Source organism: Mesoplodon densirostris, chromosome 8, assembly GCF_025265405.1.
Source record: "Mesoplodon densirostris isolate mMesDen1 chromosome 8, mMesDen1 primary haplotype, whole genome shotgun sequence".
Taxonomy (NCBI): Eukaryota; Metazoa; Chordata; class Mammalia; order Artiodactyla; family Ziphiidae; genus Mesoplodon; species Mesoplodon densirostris.
Genome location: NC_082668.1, coordinates 106,985,197 through 107,009,211, shown reverse-complemented (window position 1 = coordinate 107,009,211; position 24,015 = coordinate 106,985,197). Strand labels below are relative to the sequence as shown.

General features: G+C 39.0%; 1 protein-coding gene across 1 annotated transcript in view; it reads left to right on the top strand.

The window, feature by feature from the left end:
- The window catches only part of CNTNAP5 (contactin associated protein family member 5), a 914,769-nt gene that overhangs the window by 193,803 nt on the left and 696,951 nt on the right, over positions 1–24,015 (top strand). Inside the window, exon 2 of the mRNA XM_060106110.1 lies at positions 16,010–16,114. Coding sequence (XP_059962093.1) covers positions 16,010–16,114 — 105 coding nt within the window. The remainder of the gene's footprint in view (positions 1–16,009; positions 16,115–24,015) is intronic.

Below are 24,015 nucleotides of genomic sequence, written 5' to 3'. Positions count from 1 at the left end.
AGGCCTAAGGATAATCATAATTATAATGTTATAGTTAATACATAAGTTAATATGTATAATTAGTATATTTTGCCCCATTCATTGAGCACTTCCTATGTGCCAACCACTGTTTTCTCTCTTGGTGGCTCATAATACTCCTCATTTGTCATAAATCCCCTTTGGAGAACAGACAACATCAGCTCTACTTCCAGGGAGGAAAGTACTGCACAGAGAAGGGAATGGATTTGCCTGAATTCACCAAGTTGGTCCATAGAACTACAGACTGTACAAGCAGGGCGTTGGGACCCAGAGCTGGGGCCTTTTTATCCTGCTTCACACTCCAGACCTGTCAGAGCTTGGACATTCAGACTTACAGTCAGCTTCCCCTGCATGTGTCAAGGTTCATGCCGAACACTCTCAGAGACTTGGGTTTTCTATCTACAAATGAGGGTGTCTAAGGTTAGACCAGGTATATTGCCTTCCCAGCCAATACCTGTGTGATGCTGATAACTGTATCCTCATCTGTCAGACAATCGCTGTTATGACTGTCCTACATGCCTGAGATGCTTTTTTCCAAAGATCAAGTAAAGTCTGTATTTGGAAATTGTATACAAATAAAAATAAAAATGATGATTCATGAAAATTCTCTTCAGGTACTCACAGTCTATTTTTTTTAATTTTTAGTTGAAGTATAGTTGATTTACAATGTTGTGTTAATTTCTCGTGTACAGCAAAGTGATTCAGTTATACATATATATATATATATATATATATAAATATATATCTCAATACATTCTTTTTTTAATATTCCTTTCCATATGGTCTATAATAGGATATTGAATATAGTTCCCTGCAAGCACTCACAGTCTTGATTTCCCTCCCCTGTGTGACTTGGGCAAACAAGTCTCTTTAGTGTTGCCCACAGAGTTCCAATTTTTGAGAACTCCTCAGTTCCTACCCATATTTTTAATCTCAATTTAAGACTGTCCTCCATTTATCTAAAATTCTACTTAATGTACAATGATTGAGCAACCTATCTGTGATCATCACTGGGAACAGCAATGACAGTATAAAGATAATTAAGACATGGTCCCCCCTCACAAAAGCTGGGGGTCAGATGTGTGACAACATCATGAAAACACAAGCCCATCACTGTGACAGTTCCTCCTAGGGAGGAACATATGAGACAGTAAAGACCCCAAAAGGAGAAAGTGGTTCTCTCTGCCTGGAGGGGTCAATGCATGCTTATGGGAGCAATTGCATTCTGTACAGGGAGCAGGAGCTGATGGGTGGGCAAGAGGAAGGCAACACAGGAGATATTCAGGACAGAGTCACATATGGAGGGACACAGAGTGGTGACATAGTGTTCCCTGAAAACTGCCAGGAATTTGGCAAGTGTAAGCACAGACTGAGCAGTAAGGAATGTCCAAAGGAAAGTAACCAAGAGTCTGATCGTGAAGAGATATACAGAAGCAAGGAACTAAAGTTTCATTTTGACGGCATGGGGAGTTACATTCCCCAGGTCAATGGAGTATTTCTTTTTTGCTGAATATAGTGCTCATTGCTCAGCTCTCTTTGGGCAATTATGAATGCATCTCTGAGTCATTGCTTTGGAGAGGTAGGTGTGAGGCGTGCTCACCAGTCTCCTCGCTTGGCTGCCTTGCCAAACCTCGACAACTCAGCGTTTGGCTTGCTGCCTGTCAGGCAAAACAGACCTGGTTCAGGAATTCCCCAGAGCTGGATGCATAAGACATGGCCAGAAAGATTAGTGAGTGATTCGAACCTCAAGTAAAGCCACAAACAACAGTTTTGTCTGGGTCTTAAAAGAATCTGTGTTCTGAGTAGAGAGATCCCACTCAGATAACAGATCTGGACTCAAAGAGGGCTAAAAATCCTCGACAGAAACTCTCTGGTAATTAAGAAGCACCCAGCAACAACTGAGCACAGGTGGCTTGCAGAATCTTGGTTGAGCCCAGGGTCAGGCTGAAGCTCCTGCTGTGGGAACTCTGAGTACAAACCACTAGACTAACAGATAACCTCAGACCTCAGGGAATATTCATCACAGTGAGGTGTCACGGAGTTCCTCATCTCAGCACCAAGACACAGCTCTACCCAATAGCCTACAAACTCCAGTGTTGGAAGCCTCAGGCCAAACAACCAGTAAGACAGAAACATAATCCCACTCATAAACCAAAAAAAAAAAAAAATGAGATGGCAAAAATATATGTCACAAATGAAGGAGCAAGGTAAAATCCTACAAGACCAAATAAATGAGGAAATTGGCAATCTACCTGAAAAAGAATTCAGAGTAATGATAGTAAAATTGATCCAGAATCTCAGAAAGAGAATGGAGGCATGGATTGAGAAAATACAATAAATGTTTAATAAAGATCTAGAAGAACTAAAGAACAAACAAATAAAGATGAACAACACAATAACTGAAATAAAAATACACTTGAGGGAATCAATAACAGAATAACTGAGACAGAAGAACGAATAAGTGAGCTGGAAGACAAAATGGTGGAAATAACTGTCGAGGAGCAGAATAAAGAAAAAAGAATGAAAAGAATTGAAGACAATCTCAGAGACCCCTGGGACAACATTAAACACACCAATATTCAAATTATAGGGGTCCCAGAAGAAGAAAAAAAGAAAGGGTCTGAGAAAATATTTGAAGAGATTATAGTTGAAAACTTCCCTAACATGGGAAAGGAAATAGTCCCCCAAGTCCAGGAAGCACAGAGAGTCCTGTACAGGATAAACCCTAGGAAAAACACACCAAGACACATACTAATCAAATTAACAAAAATTAAATTCAAAGAAAAAATATTAAAAGCAGCAAGGGAAAAACAAAAAATAATATACAAAGGAATCCCCAAAAGGTTATCAGCTGATTTTTCACTGGAAACTCTGCAGGCCAGAAGGGAGTGTCAGGATATACTTAAAGTGATGAAAGAGAAAAAACTACAACCAAGATTACTCTACCCAACAAGGATCTCATTTAGATTTGATGGAGAGATCTAAAGCTTTTCAGACAAGCTAATGCTAAGAGAATTCATCACAACCAAACCAGCTTTACAACAAATGCTAAAAAAACTTCTCTAAGCAGGAAACACAAGAGAAGAAAAAGACCTACAAAAACAAACCCAAAACAATTAAGAAAATGGTAATATGAACATACATATTGATATTAACCTTGCATGTAAATGGATTAAATGCCCCAACCAAAAGACATAAAGTGGCTGAATGGATATAAAACAATACCTATATATATGCTGTCTACAGGAGACCCATTTCACACCTAGGGACACATACAGACTGAAAGTGAAGGGATGGATAAAGATATTCCATGTAAATGGAAATCAAAAGAAAGCTGGATTAGCAATACTCATAACAGACAAAATAGACTTTAAAATAAAGACAGTTACAAGAGATAAGGAGGGACACCATGTAATGATCAAAGGATAAATCCAAGAAGAAGATATAACAATTATAAATGTTTATGCAACTAACATAACAGCACCTCCATACATAAGGAAAATGTTAACCATGAAAGGAGAAATCAACAGTAACACAATAATAGTAGGGAACTTTAACACCCCACTTACACCAATGGACAGATCATCCAAAATGAAAATAAATAAGGAAACACAAGACCAGATAGATCTAATTGACATTTATGGAGCATTCCACCCAAAAGTGGCAGAATACACTTTCTTCTCAAGTGCACATGGAACATTCTCCAGGACAGATCACATCTTGGATCACAAATCAAGCCTTGGAAAATTTAAGAAAATTGAAATCATGTCAAGCATCTTCTCTGACAACAATGCTATGAGACTGGAACTCAATTACAGGAAAAAATCAGTATAATACACAAATACATGGAAGCTAAACAGTGCACTACTAAATAACCAAGAAATCACTGAAGAAATCAAAGAAGAAATAAAAAAAAATACCTAGAAACAAATGACAATGAAAATGCGATGACCCAAAACCTATGGGACACAGCAAAAGCAATTCTAAGAGGGAAGTTTATGGCAATTCAATGTCACCTCAAGAAACAACAAAAATCTCAAATAAACAATCTAACCCTACAATTAAAACAATGAGAGAAAGAAGAACAGAGAAAACCCAAAGTCAGTAGAAGGAAAGAAATCATAAAGATCAGAGCAGAAATAAATGAACTAGAAATGAAGAAAACAATAGCAAAGATCAATAAAACTAAAAGCTGGTTCTTTGAGAAGATAAACAAAATTGATAAACCCTTAGCCAGACTCATCAAGAAAAAAAGGGAGAGGACGCAAATCAATAAAATTGAAATGAAAAAAGAGAAAACACACCTGACACTGCAGAAATACAAAGGATTATATAAGAGACTACTACAAATGACTATATGCCAATAAAATGGACAACCATGAAGAAATGGACAAATTCTTGGAAAGGTACAATTTTCCAAGATGGTATGAGGAAGAACTAGAAAATATAAACAGACCCATCAGAAGTAATGAAATTGAAACTGTAATTTAAAATCTTCCAACAAACAAAAGTCCAGGACCAGAAGGCTTCACAGGCAAATTGTGTCAAACATTTAGAGAAGACCTAACACCTATCCTTCTCAAACTCTTCCAAAAAATTGCAGAGGGAGAAACAATCCCAAATTCATTCTATGAAGTCATCATCAACCTTATACAAAACCAGAAAAAGATATCACAGAAAACGAAAATTATAGACCAATATCACTGGTGGACATAGATGCAAAAATCCTCAATAAAATACCAGCAAACAGAATCCAACGACACATTAAAAAGATCATACACCATGATCAAGTGGGATTTATCTCAGGGATGAAAGGATTCCTCTAAGACTTAAATGTAAGACCAGACACTATAAAACTCTTAGAGGAAAACATAGGAAAAACACTCTTTGACATAAACCACAGCAAGATTGTTTTTGATCCACTTCCTAGAGTAATGGAAATAAAAACTAAAATTAAAAAATGGGACTTAATTAAACTTAAAAGCTTTTGCACAACAAAGGAAACCATAAACAAGACAAAAAGACAACTCTCAGAATGGGAGAATATATTTGCCAATGAAAAAACAGACAAAGGATTAATCTCTAAAAATATGCAAACAGCCCATGGAGCTCAATATAAAAAAAACCAAACAATCCAGTTAAAAAGTGGGTGGAAGACCTAAATAGACATTTCACCTAGGAAGAGATACATATTGCCAAGAGGCATATGAAAAGATTCTCAACATCACTAATTATTAGAAAAATACAAATCAAAACTTCAATGAGGTATTACCTCACTCTAGTCAGAATGGCCATAATCAAAAAATCTAGAAACAACAAATGCTGGAAAGGGTGTGGTGAAAAGGTAACCCTCCTGCACTGTTGGTGGGAATGTAAATTGATACAGCCACTGTGGAGAACAGTATGGAGGTTCAGTTAAAAGTTAAAAATAGAACTACCATACTACCCAACAATCCCACTACTGGGCATATACCCTGAGAAAACCATAATTCACAAAGAGTTATGTACCACAATGTTCATTGCCGCTCTATTTACAATAGCCAGAACATAGAAGCAACCTAAGTGTCCACCGATAGATGAATGGAGAAAGAAGATGTGGTATATATATATACACAGTGGAATATTACTCAGCCATAAAAAAGAATGAAATAATGTCATTAGCAGCAACATGGATGGACCTAGAGATTAGCATTCTAAGTGAAGCAAGCAAGACAGAGAAAGACAAATATTACATGATATCACTTATAGGTAGAATCTAAAATATGACACAAATGAACTTACTTATGAAACAGAAACAGACATAGAAAACAGACTTGTGGTTGCCAAGGGAGAGGATGAGTGGGGGTGATGGATTTGGAGTTCGGGACTAGCAGATGTAAACTATTATATAGAGAATGGATAAGCAACAAGGTCTTACATATAGCCCAGGGAACTATATTCAATATCCTGTGATAAACCATAGTGGAAAAGAATATGAAAAAAAAAAGAATGCATCTCTTTATAACGTCTTATGACTTACCATCTGAGATAGATATATACACACATACATACATACATATATATATTTTACTCCCCTGATACTACTTATTATATTTATCTAAAAGAAAGTTGAGGAGTCTTAAGTGTCATTTGGACATCATTTTGATGTGTGATTCATTCATTGTCTCTCTTTTGCTTGATTTAAATTTGTTAATTTTAGAAACCAATTTTTGAGCTTCCCAAGTCTCCAGGATAACAAAATAGAGAGTCACTGAAACCAGAAATCTTGACATGATCCTTCATTCTTACGTCCCTTTCAAATCAGCAGACAATGATGATTCTTATATAACTGCATTGCCTTACCTTCTCCCCATCCCAATTACCATTGTTTTAGTTCAGGTCTGTATTATTTATTTCTTCTTTACTATTTCTATAGGCTTTGAATGGGTCCTCTTGTCACCAGTCTTTTACCCTCATTCTCCTCCCCCCATCCCCACCCCAGACATGCACACACATACACACGCTCCATTCTCCTCCCTGAAATCAGAGCAAACTTTCTAAAATACAAATTGCTGTGACTGTCTCACCCAAAGCAGTGTTTCCCAGCTTTTTAAGCTTATAACACAAACATGGATGGCCCTACTTAACACGTCACAAGATTTTTTAATAAATAAAGTATAAGGACTAGAAAGAAATCCGAACGTTTTCTACAGCCTCATCCCTCGTAATGTTATCTAAGAGCTGTGCTTCCTGTTCCCTTTTAGGCTCAACAGTCTGTGGACCAGATAGCATGATGCCTGGCACATTGTGTTTAAGAACTATTAAATGCATCCAAGAAAAAATGTGATAAAACTTAGAAAGTGTACTCTGTTTTGTCTTGGAGCATACACAACGCATAAACAGGATAGCTCTTGGTGCAGAATTATCCTATGTATCCTGAAGAGCTGATAAAGAAACAGTCTTAAAACCATCTGGATGGACAAAGTAAAAAAAGGCATAGTAGAGGGTATAAGAAAGATCATTTTTTTAAAAAAACAATGGCTGGAGATGATGAGCTTGGATCTAAGAAAGAAAGAAGGATAGAAAATAAAGAAAACTAACATGTATCCAGTCATGTGCCAATCACTGGGTTAAATATTTAACATGAATTGTCTCTTTTTGTTCTCACGACAAGCTTGGATATAGTTATGATCCCCATTATACATAGAGAAGACTGAGATTAAATAACTTCCCAAAGGACGTATAATTTGTAAGCTGTAGAGTCAGGATATGAATTCAGACTGGGCTGGGCTCCAGTGTCTGCCTCTTTCCAGATATACTGCAGTCTCCAATTGGTCCAGAAAACACACACACACACACACACACAGAGCCAGATTATGACCTTAAGTACCACTGCTGCTGTCCCTGAGCTGACATTATTTTCTCGCCTACAAAGACCAATAAGAATCAATATCTGTTTGAATTATCAGTACATGTTTATCCCATCCACTCATAAATGGTTGGCATTGACCCTCATGGGGTTGTGCTATCAGCCAGCTGGCCAGTCCCCAACTCAAGCCTATCTTTTCAATCAGGCATTTTTTCTAAATTCTCATGAGTAGGTTGATGACACACAGAGATTGTAGTATTTCTTTTAGGAGCTCTATGCCTAGACCCATTAGAGATGAAAAGCGTTTCATAAATGTGTATGGATTGATCGAGCTGCACGTGAAGATTGTAGTTTCCTGAATAACCAGGACTTTCAGTGTAATTTAGAACCACTCAATACAGGCTATTAGCTATTGGAAGTTTAGCTCCAGGGTATTCAAAAAAGAATAGATATCTACTTGAGAGACACAGCTCAAGGAAAGAAATTCTCAACTCTGATGAGCACTGAATTGACAGAAGCACTATCTTTACAATTCTCCAGTTGTGGCCTTTCCTTCATTTTAATATCCTATGCATAATCATTTGAACAATGCACTAAATAAAAATACATTCTTTCTTCTTGCAATTTTTTAAAGTTTTTAATCTTATTTTTCCCATTTTCCCAATCTTATCATTGTAAGAGTATCATGTATCATGCAGCCCATTTGTTCATGTATTTAGCTTTGCTTAAAAATCCAGTAAATTCTGAAACTGATTTGGCTCTACTTTATAATGGTGTGTGTGTGTGTAAGCATGTTTGTCTGTGCATTGCATGGAATACTGATGGATGGAGATGGGGAGAAGTGTACAGGAGTGTATAGAAACAAAGTTGGATTTAGGAAATTTTTAAATAGATAAAATTTTATTTTTTCAAAGATTTGCTTTTTGCTTATCAGTCTCTTCTAAAACCATCCCTAGTAATCCAGCCACCAATCTCAGCTTCTCATATTCCAGAAATTTCTAAGCCTTTTCATCTATGATTTTTTTCTTTTCTACACATCCAAGATTTCATGTCTTCTAGCTAATTCAGTTAAGCTAAGAAGGACCATCCATAATCCTAAAGAATTGATAGCTTTAGCATATTTGAATTTCACAATCTTGAATGATTCTTTTGGAGGGCATGGTCCCCTGACCAAAGTGTATCCCAACAACAAGCCCCGTACTCCTGATGTTTGCTTATTGGATGTTACTTTCTGACTCTTTGATCATCCTTTGACCCCTCATCAGTGACACCCTGCCTTATGCTCAGTTTGGACCTGTTTTATGTTAATAACTCCCTCTTTGTTCTTTCAGTTTCATGATGCTACTTCTGGAAGCCAAATTGAGACTGGCATGCCTAATAAGTCATGGGGAAGAAAATATGTTGAAAACAGTGTTTTAGAAAGAATGCTTCAATGATAGTAGAGCCCAGTGTTAACTCAGCAGACTTATAAAATCATAACATGATATTTAAAAGCATGAATTAGGATCAAGTAGTGGGCAAGGGAGAAAAAAATAGAATATAAATCTGAGAGATCTTTCTAAGCAACAACAACAACAAAAATGGTAAGACTTGTAACTTTCACCGTTTCCCTCAACAAAGATTTATTGGACATATACATAGTCCCAGATGTTAAGTACTGTAGTTTAAAAAATCCCTGCTCAACACGATGCTTTCTATTCCACACATGATTAGTATATCATATGCCTCCCATCTGAGGGGCTTAAGAAACATTTTTTAAATCAGATTAAGTAACTGATAAATTAGATTTAAGGATAGAAGAGAAATACAGAACAAAGCAATCAATTGTGAGCATGATATCCCTAAACTGAGAATCAAAAAAAAAAAAAAAATCCATCAGTGGCAGTAAGGGTAATCTGAGAGGAAAGAAATTTAGGGAAGTATACTTTGAAGCCATTGTCTTTGGAATAATTATGGGACATCCGTGTATGGATGTTCTTGAAAATCCAAGAAGGAAAGAGCTAAACTCACACAAGATAATCACATGGGAGACTGGCCTTTGCCAGACTATGAGGCTTTCCTGCCACCATTTTAGAGATGGGAAGCAGATTTTCAGACAGAAGGTGTACACAAAGTCACACAGACCTTGGTTCAAAGACCAGTTTGAACATATACTAGAGTGTGAAATGAACAGAGAAACTTGTAGGCTGCTCACCCAGCCAATATGAGTGATATCTCCTGCAGGCTGCACAGCAGGGACAGCTGACCACCTAGAAGGGGAGCTGCCCCCGAGGCAGGAAAGAATTATAGCTGCCACTGCTGCTTTGTTATTGTTCTCAGTGGGTTTGATTATGGTCAAGTCCTAGCAAGTCACTTATAAGTGAAGATCAGTACCTCCAAACAAGTCTCTCCTAAAATCTTGAATAGAATGATTTTAAAAGCCTAGAAAGAACCCCAGAGCACCCTTGTTAATCCCTAGACAGGACCACCTCCCCTTCGGGATGCCCTGGCTCCTCCATCACCAGTCACAGCTGTGGAGCAGTGAAGGGTGTGTCCATCTCCACTACGTTGGAGGAATTGGTTACAGTTGCTTTTACTACCTCAAAAGCCCGACAGAAACTCTGATACCTAGAATGTGCCTAGTTAAAGTTTGTTAATCGAACAAATGAACAATCACCTGCACCGGTCGCAGAGGAGGGAGCTGAAGCACAGGAAGGTAAAAATGAGAGCACATTCACAGTGAAGGAAGAAGAGGACCCAGGGTTCCTGTATCCCAAGCCAGAGGTCTCCTGCATATAATCATTCATACACGTAAGGAGCTTTTAAAAAAATACTTGTATTATCTTTCAACCCAGAGTAAATGCTTGGGCCCTTGAGCTCAGGGTCTATGTCTTTGACTTGAATTCTGTCTTCCCACAACAAAGAGCACGACCATGTGTATCCAGCAGATAATCAAAAGGCAAGTAGCACTGCATTATGGTGGAGATGGATGTCAGGATAGAGAAGGTTTGACCTTTTCATGACTCATTTTAGAGAGTCATGTTTCTTGGTCTGCACATCATGGAGTAATTTATCTTTTAGGATTTCATGGTGGAAAATAGGGACGGGGTCAGAGTCAAGAGTAGTATTAGAGTATTTATTTTTGTTGTTTGCTAAGTGAAATGATAGGTAACAAGGGGAAAAATAAATGAAGCTAAAAGTGTGAGTTGCCACTTCTAAGCCTCATTGTAAGCACTACATGAAACACATGCTTTATGTCTTTTAAACAAAGTGGGCCATTAAGTGTGCAATGCTAAGAGGAATTTTATCTAACCTATAAATACAAATGAATCCCTTAAGCTCCAAATCCCCATATACAGACAATTTACTCTGGTAATCAAGGCGATGCTCACAATTTAACTTCAGTTACCATCTGTAACTCCATTGGTATTCTAATAATAATGAATAAAATATACACTGACAACCAAAAATATTACTTAAAGTGGAATCCTCTCAAAGAGTCAATGATTATTTCTAAGAAGCTGTGTAAATATCATATTTACTTAGTATTCTCTTTTGTGCCTTTACCTTTTAGTTAAGGTGAAAAAAGGCCTTTAGTATTTAACTGTACATGTATATTAAGGGAAAAATTATCCCCACTTCTTCAGATTGAAATTATCAAAGAAAATGCTAGCCTTGAATATGCATACAAATATTAATCAGAAAACAAATACATTTCTTTTTTATCTTTCATCCTGCCTTTGTGGGTTTTTTTTTTTTACCCTGTTTTTGGTGGGTAGGAGAGAGTGTCAAATGAAGAAATAAAGAAGGGCAAAAAAAAGTAAGAAATTCAAATTCTTTTGAAAATTATGGACTATTCTTCAACATTTTTCTGTTATCCAGGAAATAAAACCATGCCCTTCCTTTTGCAGAAAATAAGTCATTTGTTAAAACAAATGTTATGAAGAATGATATAACTAATGATTACCCGATTTACTCACAGGCGGCAGGTGATTCTGACCTAGTGGTCACCATCTGGGATTGAGGAAACCTGAGTTTCCATCCAGGCCAGTCTATTAATCAACTAACTAATCCTGAGCAGGCCTGTCATCTCCTTCGACCCTGAGGTCCTCATTTGTAAAGTGAAGGGAGGGCTTGACTTCCACAATTTCAGAGGTTCCCTCTGGGTTTGACATCATCTTAGTCTATGAATGTGGGACTAAGTCATTTGCAAGTAGGACTGGGGTTATTCAACACCCACTGATAGGTTTGGATTTTTATCTGCCTGGGCAAGGGGTGGGTTTGGAGGTGGGCTTTACGGTGTAAAGGAAAACAAGGTGACAGTTATTTGTCAAAGAAAATTGGACAGTAATAATGTGAGAAAAGGTTTGCATTTTTAAATAGCCTTTTAATTTCCTCTGATTTCTGCAACACATCTTTGAGAGAAAAAGCCCATGAATGGGCTTTTTAAGGAAATATTTTGGAAATATTCTACTATGCCATTGCATCTGTGAAGTGTGGTTCATTTCTGGAAAAATCATCATGGTTTCTCCAGGTTCTATATTCCACCGGAAGCCTGACTTCTAGCCCCACCTTATGTTTTTCCTAAACTTCAAACATCTCTCTCCATCCCAGAATTTCTTCACCCTTTCCTCTTTCCTTATGTAAATATGAATAAACATCCACCACACTTCTGGAAGAACCGACTGATGGATTTAGCTTGCAAACACACTGTCAGAAGGCTGAGATGTGAGTGGTTCCTAAAATTTAACAACATGGGTCTGCTTATTTAAAGCCTGCAGGGATGGTGGAGCAGATGGTACTTTGTGTCTTTGCTTCCTAGCCATGTGTTTGGTGCAATGTCGGCCCCGTTTCAGGAAGGCTGCCAATCCACAGAGGGGATGCAGTGCCACCCTCACTCTCCTGTGTGTCTTCACCCCTTCCCCTCTCCCATACTTCCTATCCTTCTTCTCATCAGGTTGACCACAAACCTTTAGTGCAAAAGAGCTTTTGGTGATATCAATCCTTGTGCAGGTTTTGTAACATACACACGAGATCCCAGGAATAAAATTGTTGAAAATGGTTGCTCTGGATTGCAAGCAGATATTACAGACAATGCACATACTACTTCCTGGGCTTATTCTGTGCTCTATCCTTTAAAGGGGGACTTTTTCCATCTCTTCTCATTCCATCTTTAAAATGATTCTATGGTTAGATGTGGCAGAGATGACTCTCGATTTTGCGGACAATGGAGATACAGCTTAGTGCATTGGGATGTATTATCTGGAGTCACCAAGGCAAGAGAAGAAACCAGTCTAGAACGAGGATCTCTCAGTCTTAGTCATTCTGACACCATCCACTTTTCCCGGCCTTCCCAAATCAGGAATTTTTAAAAAATTAATTACAGCTCACCCTTGAACAACGTGGGCTGAGGGACACCTACCCCCAACATAGTGAAAAATCCGAGGTTCCTTATCCTGTTTTCAACCAACCACGGATCCTATCCCACTGTACAACATATTTATTGAAAACAAATCTGGTATAAGTGAACCTGCACAGTTCAAACCCGTGTTAAGTGTCAACTGTACTGTCCTCGTTTATGCTAGATTGTTTCTCCTCTGCTTTAAGAATAAGACAGGTTTAAAAGTAATACACATTTTGCATTGAGAATGCTTATATGGACAAATTCTTAATTCCCAACCACTAGGGGTAATCTGATTACCAATTTGAGTCCTGGTCTACTCTCAGTTTAGGTGACTTGTCAGGTTTGTTCATCTGACGTAGAGAAGAGAGAGGGATCTACCTATTGGCCAGGGAGGAGGGGGTGGTCTTTTTTCTTTCTGACTGGACACTTTCCCATTATTATCACTTCTAGGGATAGGGGAACAAAAGCTCAGACATGTTCTCTAAAGGCCACTGCAATGTCCAGGGTCCATGAGAAAAGGGACCCTGAAGAATCCTCTCTGGACCTTTCCATTAGCACAGATTGTTTCCAATGGCTTTACCAATTTCCAAAATGGAAACACGGACCCCATAAATGGAGATACAAAGAAGGAACATTTCACAAGAGGAACTGGGCAGTGGGGAAATAGCAGCTGATGTCAGGAGGCCAGTGTAGTTGGAAGCTTACTTCTCCCCGAGGCCAGTACCTGGTGGAAAAGGGGACTGCACAGGACTGGAGGAGACGGGAAAGAGCACTTACTGGACGTCTGACCAGTTAGGTACTCACGTAACTGGCTTGGATGTAATGTTGGTGAAAACTCTCCTCAACTATCCCATCCATTTATTGACTTGTTTATATCTTCATATTTTTCAATGGTCTCTGAGCTCCTTGAAGTCTGACACTCAATTTTACTCAAATGTATCCCAATGCCTATTCAAGGTCAAGCATAAAGTAGGACCTTATAAATATTTATTGGACTAAATTAAATTGAAATGATTAGGTTACTTCAATTTCTACCTGGGGAAAAAAAATAGGGTTAGGAGCACAGTACTCAAAAATGTCATCAGCAAGCAATTAAAAAAAAACACTTAAAAACCTAATAAAAATTGTAGCAGTACCAACAAGGTTCTACTGTATAGCACAGAAACCTATATTCAATATCCTATGATAAGCCATAATGGAAAAGAATATGAAAAAGAATGTGTATATATATATATATATATATATATATATATATATATATATATATATATAACTGAATCACTTTGCTGTACAGCAGGAATTAACACATCACTGAAAAATCAACTATACTTCAAGAAAAAATATTGAAAAAAATAATAGCAGAGTTTTATACATGTTATATGTTTAAGAAATACATAAATACTATAATAATTATGGTACTTGACCTTTAAAAGATCTTCAGTTTGCTTGTGGAAGTGGATGTTAGGAGGGTTGTGAGTTATTGGGTAGGGATGGAGGGATATTATCTGAAATTGGATGGTAGCTGTAACTACAGATGTTGGTAGGTGATGCTCATAACATGGCTGGGAAGAGAAATACTTTGTGGTGCTTGGTGTGTGTGGTGTGTGCTGTGTGTCTGTGTGTGGTGTATTCTCCTGGGGCTCAGTCCAGTTGGGTTCAAGCTTTGGCATTCACCTATTTCCTGATGATGAAACTAGCAAAAACAAATGGAAGATTTCCATTATGTTCATATTGTTTCCTAACATATAAATAGAGTAACAAATTCATGTTCCCAAACAATTGTGTTGGAAGGGTGCATGCAACCCCTCTCACTTGCATCTTAGGCCTGGGGTAAAGTGGCCCTGAGTTCTGTTTTCTATTCTCAGAATGACCGTAACTACCAAGGTGCCCTTGCTCTGATTTTTTGCCCTTGCTCTGATTTTTGTGTTATTCCTCCTCAGTGAGGATCTGGCTGTATTTTGTGTTTGTTAAATGCCTCAAAATATTTTTCAAACATTTTTGTTTGGGAAAAACTCAAAACATATTTGCCAGTTGATTTTTTTTAACACATTGAACAAACAAAAATTCAATCCTTATGTTTCTGATTAATTTTCCTGCAATTAGATGAAATACTGCTCCCTAAGAATTTGCTGTGTAAGCAAGCAACCTCATAATTCTATGTACATTTTCTTTTAAGAATGTCAACTCAGCTCTTCCTGAGAGCATTTGACACCATGAAGTTGACATTCAAACTGAATAGAACGTTTCAAATCTGTTTTGAGTGAGGTATGTCTAGATTTCATGATCTCATTTTGCAATATTCTTTAAGATCAATTGTATACAAAATGGAAAAATAGTAAGAGTGTTGGTACTGTTAGGTGGATTGATTGATTACTTCCTTCCTTTACTCACCATTTCATTCTTTGAGTAAACCTTTATTGAAAGCCTATTATATGCCAGATTATTTGCTAAGATCCCACAAAGAGCATGTTACCTATTGGAGAATGCAAATAAATAAATGAATGATTAAAAGCTCCAATATGCTCTGTGAAGAGCAGAGTCCTGGACATGAGATTGGATGGTCAGGGCCATCAGAGGAGCATATCTACGTTGTCAAGACCCCATCTCTGCCCATGGCTTCACACTGTCCCACATCTGGTCAGCATCAAAGAAGTCTTAGGACACATACCTACCACATTTAGGGAAGGCTGGGGGCTATTCTCTACTACTTCATAGAATAGAAATGAATTATTAAAATCAGTAACTCATTTTCCAAAGACTTTCATGCAACTAGGAGTGAGACATTCTAAGTTATTCTGTCCCTCTAGATAGAACTATTACAACAGTCCTTAGGGACTGAAGATGAGAGAGTAGTTAAACAATGTTCCCCATTTTTAAACCATCTCCTCTTTTATAGAAGAAGCTCACTAACCATAATTTGAGGCTTTGCTCAAGTGGTTGATCAAAGGAATGGTGGGATAGTTGGATTTTGGGTTAGACAAATCTGGGCAAGAATTGTGGCCACACTGTTTTCTAGTGTTGTGACCTTACGCAAACTACTTAACATCTCTGAACTTGAGTTTCCCCAACTGTGAAAGAAAGTTAACCCCTGTCTTTGAGGATTGTTGTGAGGCATCGATGAAATAGCACATGGAAACAAGTAGTACCAGCCTTGATCAGAGGAGGTATTTAATAAGTGGTAGTGGTTAATGCTTTGAGGTCTCTCCTTATGGAACACTTCTTGCTAATGGAATTTTCTCTCTCTCCCCCTTTCATTTTAGACAACTGTGATGACCCATTAGCATCCTTGCTCTCTCCAGTGGCTTTTTCCAGCTCCTCAGACCTCAATGGTACTCACATCCCAGCTCAGCTCAACCGAAGAGTTGGTGAGTAGGTAACAAACTCTAAAGGCAAGCACTGAATAAGCACACAATGGGTAAATGGAAGAAAGGGAGTATCTCCATGTGCTGGGATCCTGTCCAAGAGCAGTTCAGGAGAAGAATGGGTACAGGGGCATTAAAAGAATGAAACCGGGCTTCCCTTGTGGCGCAGTGGTTGAGAGTCCGCCTGCTGATACAAGGGGCACGGGTTCATGCCCCGGTCCGGGAGGATCCCACATGCCGCAGAGCGGCTGGGCCCATGGGCCATGGCCGCTGAGCCTGTGCGTCCGGAGCCTGTGCTCCGCAACGGGAGAGGCCACAACAGTGAGAGGCCTGCGTACCGCAAAAAAAACAAAACCAAAAAGAAACCATGTTTCCCAGCACATAATGGATATTCAAAGAATACTGGTTATACTGGTTACTGTTCTCTTGAACCCACCTTCTTCTTCTTTGATGATCATAAAACGCCTTTGTGGGGTTTCCCTGGTGGCGCAGTGGTTGAGAGTCCGCCTGCCGATACAGGGGACACGGGTTCGTCCCCCGGTCCAGGAGGATCCCACATGCCGTGGAGCGGCTGGGTCCGTGGGCCATGGCCGCTGAGCCTGTGCGTCCGGAGCCTGTGCTCCGCAACGGGAGAGGCCACAACCGAGAGAGGCCCGTGTACTGCAAAAACAAACAAACAAACAAAAAACACCCAGCAGGGAAATATTAATGACAATTTTGTACTAACACTGCCTTTTCATGAATTCTCTGTGCCAAAAATTTTATAAAGCATTTCACCCGTATTATGTTATTTAGTCTTCACAAAGATACTGCAAGGTAAGCATTATTCCCTTTTTATCTTCAAATAGGTTTTCTGAAGCTCAGCAAAGTTTATAATGTGCCTTACATCATGAGATTAAGAAAGGGAAATGCTTGGATTCAAATCTAAGTCATCTGAATCCACAGGTTTTCTCCCAACCACATTAGCAATTGATTTACTAACGCAGGTTTAAGATGGTGTATTAGAGAGAAAAGAGGTTTGGAAAGTATTCCGCCCAAGTTCAAATGCTGGCTATGGCGTTTACTTACAAGTTCTGTGAGCATCTGTAAGTCACTTACCTGCTGTCAACCTTGTTTTTTTTAATCTGTAAAGGGGACCAGCAATGCCTGCCTGGAAGCATCATGTGCAGACTGAGACCAGACTTTCACATTCTAAAGTTCCTTCTCACTGCACGGTAGAGAGAGACTGGGACAGGGAGTTACATTTGTCATTTCAATAAGCAACTCAGGTTGGCAGATTGAAATAGAGGCTCTCCCACAGGGCATCTGGAGCCAGAGTTGGTCTCAGTCCCACCCACTCGTGCAGTGGCAGAAGGTCATGACTGCCTCAGTAGCTCCTTGGCATTTTCTGGAGAAGCTGTGAGTCTGATCATAGGCCAGCTCCCCCATTTATGGACAGATATCGACAGGACACAGATGTCTCTGCTTCAGTTTATTATCATTATCCTGCTCATGGGGGCACCCGTGTGCCTGAGCTCAAGGTTAGCATGAACGTAGGCAGAAAGGAAGTTGACCTTCCTCCTTCTCCCAACTAGAGTCCAAATCAGGAAGGCCAGACAGGAGATACAGTTGAAGAGTCGGGATGCATTGGTCTAGAACTCATCATGTGACACAGGTCCATTCACAGGGCCAACCATTGCCCTTAAAGGGAATTAAATAGGAGATCTTTGTAAGTAGCGATGCTGAGTCCTACCTCCCAGATATTCTGAATTAATTGTCTGGAATGGGACCCAAGAATGAATATTGATAAATTAAATAAATACAAGCTTTCCCAGTGATTCTAAAATGCAACAAAAGTTGCAAGTTACTAGATTGGATGAATTCGTGAATAACAAATCTTTCCATTAATATTTACTGAGCACCTACTATGTGCCAGGCATTGTACTAAATCTGGCACATAGCCGGTAAAAATAGGTACAAATCCTACTCATAAAATGTATACATGGATAACACAAATTACCATATAATGAATAGCTAATATTTGTGGTTAGTGATAATATTGATTTTATCATTTTGTCATATATATACATATATACACAATATAAATGATGTGTGTAGTTTTATACACACATATGTATACAGTATAGTAAGATATATAAAGTGAGTTAATTATATACATATGGTTGGATATATACAGTCAGTCATATATATAGACAAAGGTAGATATATCCATGCTTTATATATATATATATAAAACCAGTGTGTGTGTGTGTATGTGTGTGTGTGTGTGTATATATATATATATATATATACACACACACACACACATACACACAATCCGTATGTAATAGAATATATACACAAGCATATACATGTATATGGATGTGTATATGGATGTGTATAGTAGTATATGTGTACATATACACATATATATATAATACACACATAGACTATAAACATACATAGTATAATTATAATAAAACAAAAGCTATTATGTTAATGCTATTAAGAAGGGTTTGTCATATGTTTTCTAAAGCTGAGAAAGCTGTAATTTTTAATTTACATAGAAAAATATCAGTATAAATTAATAATTTATTTGTCTCCATCTAAAAACAGCCTTATGTGCTTGCTGTCTGTCCACTGAAATGACCTAGAAGTACTTAGAGCCCTGTCTAATGAACCCTTTTTTTCTACACGTCCTCCTTTAAAGCTTCCTTTTTATTTTAAAAAAGGAAAGACAGCAAATATACCCCAAAGAGCAAACTGTTCCACCTGGTTTGAAATCTAGGATAATGTCAGATATACATGGAAATTGCAAAGAACATCTTGGTTTCTATTTGACTTCTCCATATAGTGTTTTTAACAGCAAGTTCACAGCCAGATGCTAAATTGCTCCTAGCACTGTCATTATCAGGCTTGGCTCCTCCCTGAATGGATGGATCCTATGCCTAGTTCACAATCCTTCTGTTAGCAGCTTATACGTACCAGCATACAGCTAAAGACCACAACAATATACTTAGCACTTACTATGAGCCATAACTGTTCTAAGCCCTTAAGGCACATCAACTTAATTCTCACAATTACTCTCCATGTAGGTATTATTATTATCATTATCTCAATTTCACAGATAAAAATGCCATGACACAGCGAGGAAAGAAAAGACTATGAGAATAAAATTTCTAGGTGGATACAAAACTAGTTAATGTCTTAGGGGATAATAAAAATTGGGGGGTAATGTCTTCTCTATTGGACAAACATTTATGGGTTAACATGTAACTTCATAACATCTAAGGTCTAATGAGCCAATGAATAGCAAAACCAAATGACAGGTACATTCTCCTTGAGAATTAAACGATCATTGAGTAGACTTGTTAAAAATTGCCCCAGGGGCTTCGCTGGTGGCGCAGTGGTTGAGAGTCTGCCTGCCGATGCAGGGAACATGGGTTCGTGCCCCGGTCCGGGAAAATCCCACATGCCGTGGAGCGGCTGGGCCCGTGAGCCATGGCCGCTGGGCCTGCGTGTCCGGAGCCTGTGCTCCGCAATGGGAGAGGCCACAATAGTGAGAGCCCCGCGTACCGCAAAAAAAATTGTCCCAGGATGATGTTGAAAGGACAAACTTAACTCTCTTTTGATTTCCAAGTTTTGGATATTTTTTTAATATACTCCATTCATTCATTCATTTACTCCCTTATCTCAATATTTCATGATTTCCTTCTACTCTATCCCATTCGGCCTTCCATGCACTTGTCAAGGAACTTCCTGGTTTTCCACTGCAGATGAAATCCACATTATAAACTCCTGACTTCCGTAAAGCTCAGTCTTCCTCACTGAAATGAACGTGCTCAGTGGCATCCTCCCAGCTCCTCACTACTGAACTTTTCAAAATAAAGGCCCTGCAGGTCTTCAGACACCATTTAACACTGCCCCTGGGAATCATATACACCTGTGGCATACACTGAATGTAGGTAATTAAGGACCACTTCACCTCCACTGTGTGCTCAGAACTCAAGCGTACACATTTCTGACCTACACCAGGAAGAAAAGGGGCACAGCTGGGAAGGATGTCATGTCCCAAGCAGAGATCAGCACAAAAGTTGAAAAGAAAAATATAGGAAAGGCATGCTCATGAGTACCCTCAGACCCTGAGTAAAGTAAGTCTGAGTTCTGTCGGTGACGCACTCATCTTTATGTTAGAAAACACGCCCTTGGAAACAGCCTTTGACCTTAGGTACTGTGCCACCAAGGTCTGGGCAACTCACTGGACCCGGAGAGAGATTAGATGGTTAAAACCCACTAATAGTCTTCACGCTGCTATCTCATCTAAGGAAGAAATCGGCCAAATGGAATTTTTGTTCTCTCACTTTCAGACACTCCTCACAGTTTATCCACACACAAGGAAAGAAAAAGCAAAGAAGAGAGCCAATTACTTTGGAAAGAAATGACAAAAGACATTAAACGGGGGGTCAGATCACCGTTAACGGAGGTTGCCAAGTCAAATGTATAATTGTGGCTTAGGAGGAATCTGATTTTGTCAAATGTGATTTGTTTTGTGGCAAGAAAGCTTTTGATCTGGGCTTAAAGTTGTCTGGGCTGTGAGAAGCCCTTACTGTCGGCAGGAAACTCAGGAGTTGGTGACACAGCATGAAGCCTCCCCTGTGTGGGTTAGAGCCGCTTGAGGGTGAGGGGAAGTTTTTACTTTATGTGATTAGAAGGCAAATAGGAATGGACCTCTTCGGCTCCATGAGAGGAAAGGTCTGTATTTTTCTTTCCCATCCTTCCCTCCCCCAACCACCAATAGAATTTTGAAATTTTAGTTCTTCTTCCTCACTCACTATATTTTTTGAGATGCTTGCCTGTGTAAGTTGAGATCATGTTTCTGGCATGACAACTTTGTTGCCATGGAGATTTTGATTTTTTTTCAATGTCAAGGCATTTTCAGCTTCCTGGGCTCATGGACGAATGGAGAGGCTTAAAAATCTTTCCTTGTTTTGGCACAAAATCGATGCATGTTTTTTTTTTCCCCCTTGGGCAGCGCTTGGGTTGCAAAAAGCTAAGGACCCATGAAGGTCTTTGGATGTTGTTTTTCATTTTGGTGTCTGGTCCCTCCTGAAGAGGTGTGGATTGGGAACAATTAGGAAGCAGGGTCGTCTTCACAATTAGCATGATATCAGCTGTCTGGGGGCTTGTTCCTGATTAGCTAGGTGACAATACTGACGACCCAATTTCATCAGCAACACTACAGTGCCTGCTTGCAAAAGAGCGTCCCATCTGGATTGATTGAGCCAGACGCGATATGGATACAATCTAATCTGTTCAAAAAGACCAAGTGAACATGGGGTAGACAGAATTAGTTTCAAGTATAGGTCCTACCAATCCAGTGACAGAAATCTGTCACTGGATTCCTTTCTCTCCCTTTGAAGGGCTTTCTCCTTCTTTTCAGCACCTTTTCTTTCTTTTCTCCTGTACTGGCTGCCCGCAGGAATGGCAGACATCAGGTTCTATGCTTTCCTTTGTTGCCTTACATGCACCCTCTCTTCTCGAAGTGTGGACTCTGCATAGTAACATGGGCATCACTTGGGAGCTTGTTGCAAATGCAGAATCTCGGCCTCTGATCCAAAACTTCTGGATCAGAACCTGTGCTTTAACAACTGTTGCATTCATACGTTCGAATTTGAGATGCACTGTGCTGGTCCATCCCTGAAACTCCCACTCCTTCAATTCTTAATCAAAGTTGGCTAAGTCATTATGAAAAAGGAATCATGCTGGAAAATAGAAACTTCAACTTTATTTTTGTCATCACGTCAGTACTCTAAGATAGTTGGTATTATTAATAGTTTTAAAGATGACGAAAGAGACTCAGAGAGGTCAAGTCACTGATCTAAGGATATACAGCTAGTTGTCGGTAAGACTTATATTTGAAACTAATTCTGTCTACCCCATGTCCACTTTATTCATGTTGATCAGAGATCTTAACCTGAGTAAAGGGGTCGTTGACATGATAGTCAACCCTTTCAGGTAATTTTGGCATTTCAACTGGGGTTGTCAGTATTTTAACCACAAAGTCTGGATATTTAGGCATCAAGGAAGGAAGAGAGACACGGACTCCATGCCCCCGAAAATCATACTGTGGTCTAATATGCCTGTGGGCAAAACTAACCTGACCTAAATATTTAAACAATGCCTTAGGCTTATTCTTTTACTAGGACAGCTATGGATCATTGAGGGATACAGGATAGAAATCTTCTGCTATTTAATAGGAGCCTTGGGACACTGTCTCAAATGTAGACAAATCACATGTGATGACCCTTTCTCTATTCAGCTAGGATCATTGCAAAAGAAAATGATGTTAAGAGGGGAAGGAGGAATCTTATGAATGCTTTTGATTACTAATGATATAATGCTTCAAAGACTCTAAACATCAATATTTGCCACATAGAGGGTGATAGATAAACCCATGCAATTCACCCTTTATTTTGCTCCCAATGACTGGTCACTACCTTTGAAAAGCCAAGTGGATATTATTTTAAGAGTCAACCTTTATTTATTTATTTTTAAATCTTTTTTTTTTTTTTTTCTTTTTGCGGTATGTGGGCCTCTCACTGTTGTGGCCTCTCCCGTTGCGGAGCACAGGCTCCGGATGCGCAGGCCCAGCGGCCATGGCTCACGGGCCCAGCCGCTCCGCGGCATATGGGATCCTCCCAGACCGGGGCACGAACCCGTATCCCCTGCATCGGCAGGCGGACTCTTAACCACTTGCGCCACCAGGGAGGCCCCCTATTTTTAAATCTTTATTGGAGTATAATTGCTTTACAATGGTGTGTTAGTTTCTGCTGTATAACAAAGTGAATCAGCTATACATATACATATATCCCCATATCCCCTCCCTCTTGTGTCTCCCTCCCTCCCACTCTCCCTATCCCACCCCTCTAGGTGGACACAAAGCACCGAGCTGATCTCCCTGTGCTATGTGGCTGCTTCCCACTAGCTATCTACTTTACATTTGATAGTGTAAAAATGTCCATGCCACTCTCTCACTTTGACCCAGCTTACCCTTTCCCCTCCCCGTGTCCTCAAGTCCATTCTCTATGTCTACATCTTTATTCCTGTCCTGCTCCTAGGATCATCAGAAACTTTTTTTTTTTTTAGATTCCATATATATGTGTTAGCATACAGTATTTGTTTTTCTCTTTCTGACTTTACTTCACTCTGTATGACAGACTCTAGGTCTATCCACCTCAGTACAAATAACTAAGTTTCATTTCTTTTTATGGCTGAGTAACATTCCATTGTATATATGTGTAAGAGGCAGCCTTTAAAATGCCAGCTCAGTGAATCACCAGTCTGACGTTGCTAAACTAATACTTTGCCAAGAGACAAGGTCCTTTGCAATTCCTCAGTTCATTGCTTTTAACTTAAACATCGTAACTTAAAAATGTAGTAACGGAATTAAGAGCAGGATAATTCATGACATATATTTGTCTAATGATCGGCAGTGTACTACTGTATTCACAATGAGTGTCACACCCAGGTGGAAATAAGTTTCATTTGAATAGTATATTGTATGGTGGATACTCTTGCCTTGTCTAATGTGGAGTAGTTAGGTAGGATCTACTCAATCAAATCCATTTACTCAACCCCTCTGGAAGATGTCTTTCACCTAAGACATTGTGGAAATGACATTTAAAAAGATGAGCTAAGAAAAAATAAATATATAAATACATTTTTAAAAGATGAGCTGAAGAACATGGATGGGCTTAGAGATTGTCATACTGAGTGAAGTAAGTCAGACAGAAAAAGAGAAATATCGATGATATCACTTATATACGGAATCTAAAAAGAAATGATACAAATGAATGTATTTTCAAAACAGAAATGGACTCACAGACTTAGAGAATGAACTTATGGTTACTGGGGTTGGGGGGCAA